General features: G+C 40.9%; 2 protein-coding genes across 2 annotated transcripts; both read right to left on the bottom strand.

Moving 5' to 3' along the window:
• Positions 1-420: 420 nt before the first annotated feature.
• On the bottom strand, positions 421-1,158 carry BDB00DRAFT_865035 (uncharacterized protein; the record flags this gene model as incomplete). Its single annotated transcript, XM_053126175.1, has 3 exons — positions 421-937; positions 977-1,019; positions 1,075-1,158. The coding sequence occupies 3 exons, from the start codon at positions 1,156-1,158 to the stop codon at positions 741-743; spliced, it is 324 nt and encodes a 107-aa protein (XP_052972141.1). The 3' UTR covers positions 421-740.
• Positions 1,159-1,677: 519 nt separating this feature from the next.
• BDB00DRAFT_880534 (uncharacterized protein) lies at positions 1,678-4,897 on the bottom strand (the record flags this gene model as incomplete). The annotated part of the gene is made up of 9 exons (XM_053128004.1): positions 1,678-1,707; positions 1,836-2,081; positions 2,611-2,850; positions 3,335-3,449; positions 3,569-3,721; positions 3,807-3,974; positions 4,072-4,323; positions 4,444-4,631; positions 4,697-4,897. The coding sequence occupies 9 exons, from the start codon at positions 4,895-4,897 to the stop codon at positions 1,678-1,680; spliced, it is 1,593 nt and encodes a 530-aa protein (XP_052972140.1).
• Between the last annotated feature and the right edge of the window lie 136 nt (positions 4,898-5,033).

The raw sequence follows: 5,033 nt of genomic DNA, 5'->3' as shown, positions 1-5,033 counted from the left end.
ATCGACGGCGAGCACCTGACGTTTTACTTCGAGTTGACCTCTTGAAGTAGACGGGGGAGGGTGCATACCGTTACGACGATATCCAACCTGCATGGTTGACGATCGACAACGCATGGTTTAGACGATAGGATGACTTGCGGTCAACCGCATGGTTGAATATGGAGTAATAGGCGTGGATATTCTAGATAGAAGTTATGATGTAGATCAATACTTAGACGATAGCTAGCCCCCTATTACTCGACGTATATATTAAGACGGGATCCTGAGTTATATGGATCCCTATCGTTTTATCCTTTGATATATCCGAGTCTCACCTTATTCATTGATCCACACTGTCTACCCATTCACGTTCCCAATTGTAAGTATTTGGGCCGACACTGTTACACTGTGTTTCGTGTTCTAAAACTTGCCAGAGCTAGGGCTGTCATGTAATCCTATTCAGTTAAAATTTGACGGTCAATGTAATATTCGACGTATATATAATGTAAGATGATAATAATGTGTACACCAAATAGTTGAATATTTGGAGGGCGAAGAACAAAACATGTAGTAAGAAATAAGGGATCAGGAAAATAGGTTTTGATATGATTGTAAAGAACAATTAATCCAGAGACAAGACACAAGAGCTTATATATGAGACAAGAAGAGCATAAATCGTCGAGTACGATGAGGTAAACGACATTTGACACAAAAAAGTGCAGAACTGCATAAGGGGTTATGATTCGTGTTGCTTTTTATAATCATTCATCACTGCTTTCGCTTTCATCCGAATCTATGGTGGGATTGACGGCACTGCCGAATTTAGCACTCTTTTTCATGATATCCACTGCGTCGTCATAAGAAACATTCTTATCTTCTTGGATAAGTCGTGCGGCCATCTCTGGAACAAGAATCTGCTGAACAAACTGAAGTGGTGGCATCGGGGCTGTATTTGCTGCTGTCAGGTGGTTCGATTTCTATAGTTCTTTCGTCAAACAATCCATAATGATTTGCATTCCACGGGGTCCATAATAACCAGGCTGTTTTAAACAATGATTTAGTAAGTTATTTTATGAGTGATAGCTTTGTACTTACCAAAATTTTTTCAGCCCTTGCCATTCGTGCGAATACGGATTGTGCAACACTTCGGCTATGTTGGCTATAGAATTTGGTTTCCATCGATTTGAATGTGCTTTCGGTTTTCCGACTATGATATCTTGCATAACTGGTACATAATTCATTACACATAAAGGCAAGGTCGCAAAATCGATATGAGCTGGGTAACCTTGAGCGATTCCTTCTGGTCTGATCAACATTTCTTTCCTATGAACGCTGCAGAAGTTGTATTGCTCAGTAAAGCGAGCTGGTCTGGGTTTAATCTGTGCTTCATCAAGCGGCGGCGACGAGACGTTAAAGTTCTTTAATGCGGCGTTCTTCTTGTTTCTTATGCTTCTCTTCTTTTTGTATATATTCATCGTATTGCTTCTGTACAGTAGGAGGTAAAGGTAATGGCAGGTGTGTTTGACAATGGGGACATGCTATTGCACCATGATCTAGATAGTATAACAGATGTGTTCAGAGTTACTAGAATACAAAGATACAGAGCGCAAGTTATAGGTACCATGATGATCGCCCCCATATCAATATCGCAATCAGATTCATCCAAAATCAGAATGGGCGACGCTTGTCTTCTTTTTTCTAGGCTAATTGCTGTTGAATCTTGATCCACTGTTTTTTTGATATGCAGGTACCTCCAAAACGTTTTGTGATCGTGATCTGGGTTATCTCGTTCCATTGCTGCTTATGTCGCTGTGATATCGGGGGCCATTGCATTTTAACAGATGATCGCAGCAGACCGGCTCCCAATGGTTCCCATTCACGAAATGCATAACGAACGGCAGGAGATTATATCGTTTGCCCGAAGGTAAGAGTATGGCAATGTCAGCGACGGCAGATTTTTTTCGCCCATGACCAGACGTATAGCAAGCAATCGGCCGCTCCAAAGCATTGGCTGCCAACTGAATATCCACGCTTCCGTCAAACCAGTTCTCCTTAGGACAGTCGGCCTCAATATCACAAAGGCGACGACACCATAAGACATCCTTTTGACCAGTTTTTCATATTCCGTCTGGCTGCCACCACAGATGTAAGACAAAAAAATGCTTTTTCCCTTAGCCACCACGTACTCATGCACTCTTTTTTGATGTCGGCGTATTTATCTTGATTGCTTTTATATTCGAGATACGACAAAGTTCTGAACCCACACCATCCGTCCGGCTTTATCTCGACCGAGTCTGTAATGTACGACAATGGAATATCTGGATGTATTGTCGAGCTACACAGCAAACGGTGTAAGTTCATATATATGAAACCACTACTAGCAAATATATGCCTATACCTTTGATCCCTAGAGCCTGTGTATTACGCTTTTTGTTTGGCCAAAGCTCTTCAAACCGTTCTCAATCATTGTAAGTTTACTTTTTTTGACCGTCGGGTTGGATTCGTTTTTTTCAGTATCAGTTTTTTTCTTCTTTCTGATTTTTCTTTTTCTTTCGCATCTTGTTCGATAATCTCAAAGTAAGATGGTAGCCTCGATCCAATAGCACCCTTCGGCCGTCCTTTGGTTCTGACAGCGGTCGGCAACTCTAGATCTTCAATGGGTATTGGTTTGTACTGATCTAAAGCCGTACGTATACATGATATCAAGTCTTGCTTTTGTTGACCCGTCTGCGCATCGATAAATAAGTTGTCAATTCGATCTTTAAGCTCTTGATAATCTAGCTCCAACGCATCTTCTTCAATATCGTTGATATCGGTTCCAAGTTCTTCGATGACAGGTTGTTCAGATACTCTTGCTATGTGACATGTGAACTGTTAATTCCATACCAGAATATTGACTTTAGCTGCGACATTATAAGTTACATACTTGTACTTGATACCAATTTCCATCTTTTGTCATATATATTGGGATGCAAGATTTCTTGATCATTAAACTCGTAAAAATAGTGTCTGCACGGCAAACGGTAATTGACAAAGACTTCACAGCTATTACATTGCGACGATCCCGGCGTCAAACGGCGAGCGGCAAACAATTTAGATATAACGACGTTGATCGCAAATTGCGAAATGATACCAAAAAAAGCTGATACTCTTTTTGTTATTGCTGTATCTTTAACCTTGACAACCCACTTCGATAAAACCTCCTTCTCATGTTGCATATAAGCCAGAGAATCCTTTATACGATCGCATCATTAGCATAATTTTCTATATCCAAATCTTTTAATGATTATACTCACCGATGAACATAGATATTTGTGGAACGATTTGAACAAATGCAACATTCTGTCAGCTTTACCCAAGACATCTTTAATGCGGCATGTGCTCCTTCAATGCGTCGAGTTGACCTTGCTCCAAGATGCATATGCTCCTCTGCCCATGGTCCAGCCCATCGTTTCTTGTATTCACGCAACCTAATATGCTAGAACAACAATAAAGAAGTAAAGGAACGTACAAGTCAATAAAAAGAGCAGGACATACACATTATTCTTGATTTGTATCTGTTAGCTCGCATGCAATTAAAATATCCTACATGTTCAAATACTCGTGCAACTGCTTCTTGTCTCCTCCTTTTTTAGGCTGTCCCTTGGAAACACTATCGTTGAATAATCGAATGACATCAAGAAATACGTTTTCATCTCTTGTCCAGATCATCGTCGAGATATGATTGCACAGATCGGCGAATCTTTAACAAATGTCTTGGTCACCTTGGCAACAAAGTTTTTTCTTATATGCCAAGCACACAATATGTGCGCTTTTCCGGGGAAAACCTGGGCAATTGCAGAAGTAAGACCATGATCGTCGTCAGTGACAAAAAGATGGGGCTTGATTCCGCAGCTGTCGGCCATGCCAGTTCGCCGAGTGTTTTCAGTATCCAAACATAAGACAAGGCCTTTTCATCTGCAACAACAGCTGTTCCAATAACAAACGAACGTAGACTGCGAGCACCTTTTCGGAGCAGAGGTTATCAATACCGACGATGTTGACGACAGGCATTTTGTTCATGTTTGTTTTGTATGTAGCATCAATAACTACCACTCTGGAAACATTCTTGCGCGCTCGATGCTTCGTGGGTGCGTGACAAAAATAGATTTGACTTTTTTCGTTGCACTTTCGGTATGGTAACGTGCAATGAAATTGTATGACTTGAAGTACTCCATGATAGTGGGCAGCTCATCATGTTGAGCATCATTGCTTTCCAGTCGAGATTTTAAGCTGTAGATATCTTTTGCAGTAAAACGTTTATTCGACTGTAGCTGTAAATCTGACGAGGCGGTATCCTTGCGTCTAGTTCAATGGCAATATCGACTTGTTCATGGCCTGTCATTGCCGGTACGACGCTTATATCTGGTTATCTCGTGTAAGTTGATGATTATGTGGCGGAATGTCGGCTACCGCTGTCTGCACCTTCCATTTATAATTTGTCTTCTTGCCACAGCTGGCATATATCGACCACGAGCACTGCGTCTTGACGGATCGTCACTTAGGATACCTCTTTTCCACACCATTAGCGCAAGTGTATGTTCTTGGTTTACACATTTCGGTATCGCCAGACCTGGTTCTTGTCTCTTCGTACTATCTTCATGTTCTTTCTCCTGTAACAAAATATAGCCCTAGTTATTCTCATACTATTTATTATATTTGGGTGTAAGAACCATACCTGACAACCATCTGCTGCCATCTTATCCACTTGTGCTGCTCGATGTGGTTTATAGCCACCGCCATGTTTGCATACTAATGTGCAAGCACGTTTATTCGTAATCTTACTGATGACCGAAAACTCGTTACTGATCGCATAGCCATTTACTGCTTCTTTTAGACCGTCTAAAGTGTCGAAACACAGCTCGGTAATGGATTCCATTGTATTCTTTGCGAAGAAAAAAAGAAAGGCAAACCACAAAAATTTTTTTTAATATATTCATCACATAACTAGCTGACATTAATAATCCATCGCCCGCATGTAAGCTTATTCGATTTCATTGTGGTACATATTACCG

This window comes from Zychaea mexicana, assembly GCF_025766255.1.
Source record: "Zychaea mexicana strain RSA 1403 chromosome Unknown BDB00scaffold_270, whole genome shotgun sequence".
In the NCBI taxonomy this organism is placed as follows: Eukaryota; Fungi; Mucoromycota; class Mucoromycetes; order Mucorales; family Lichtheimiaceae; genus Zychaea; species Zychaea mexicana.
This window is presented reverse-complemented; position numbering and strand designations above follow the sequence as displayed.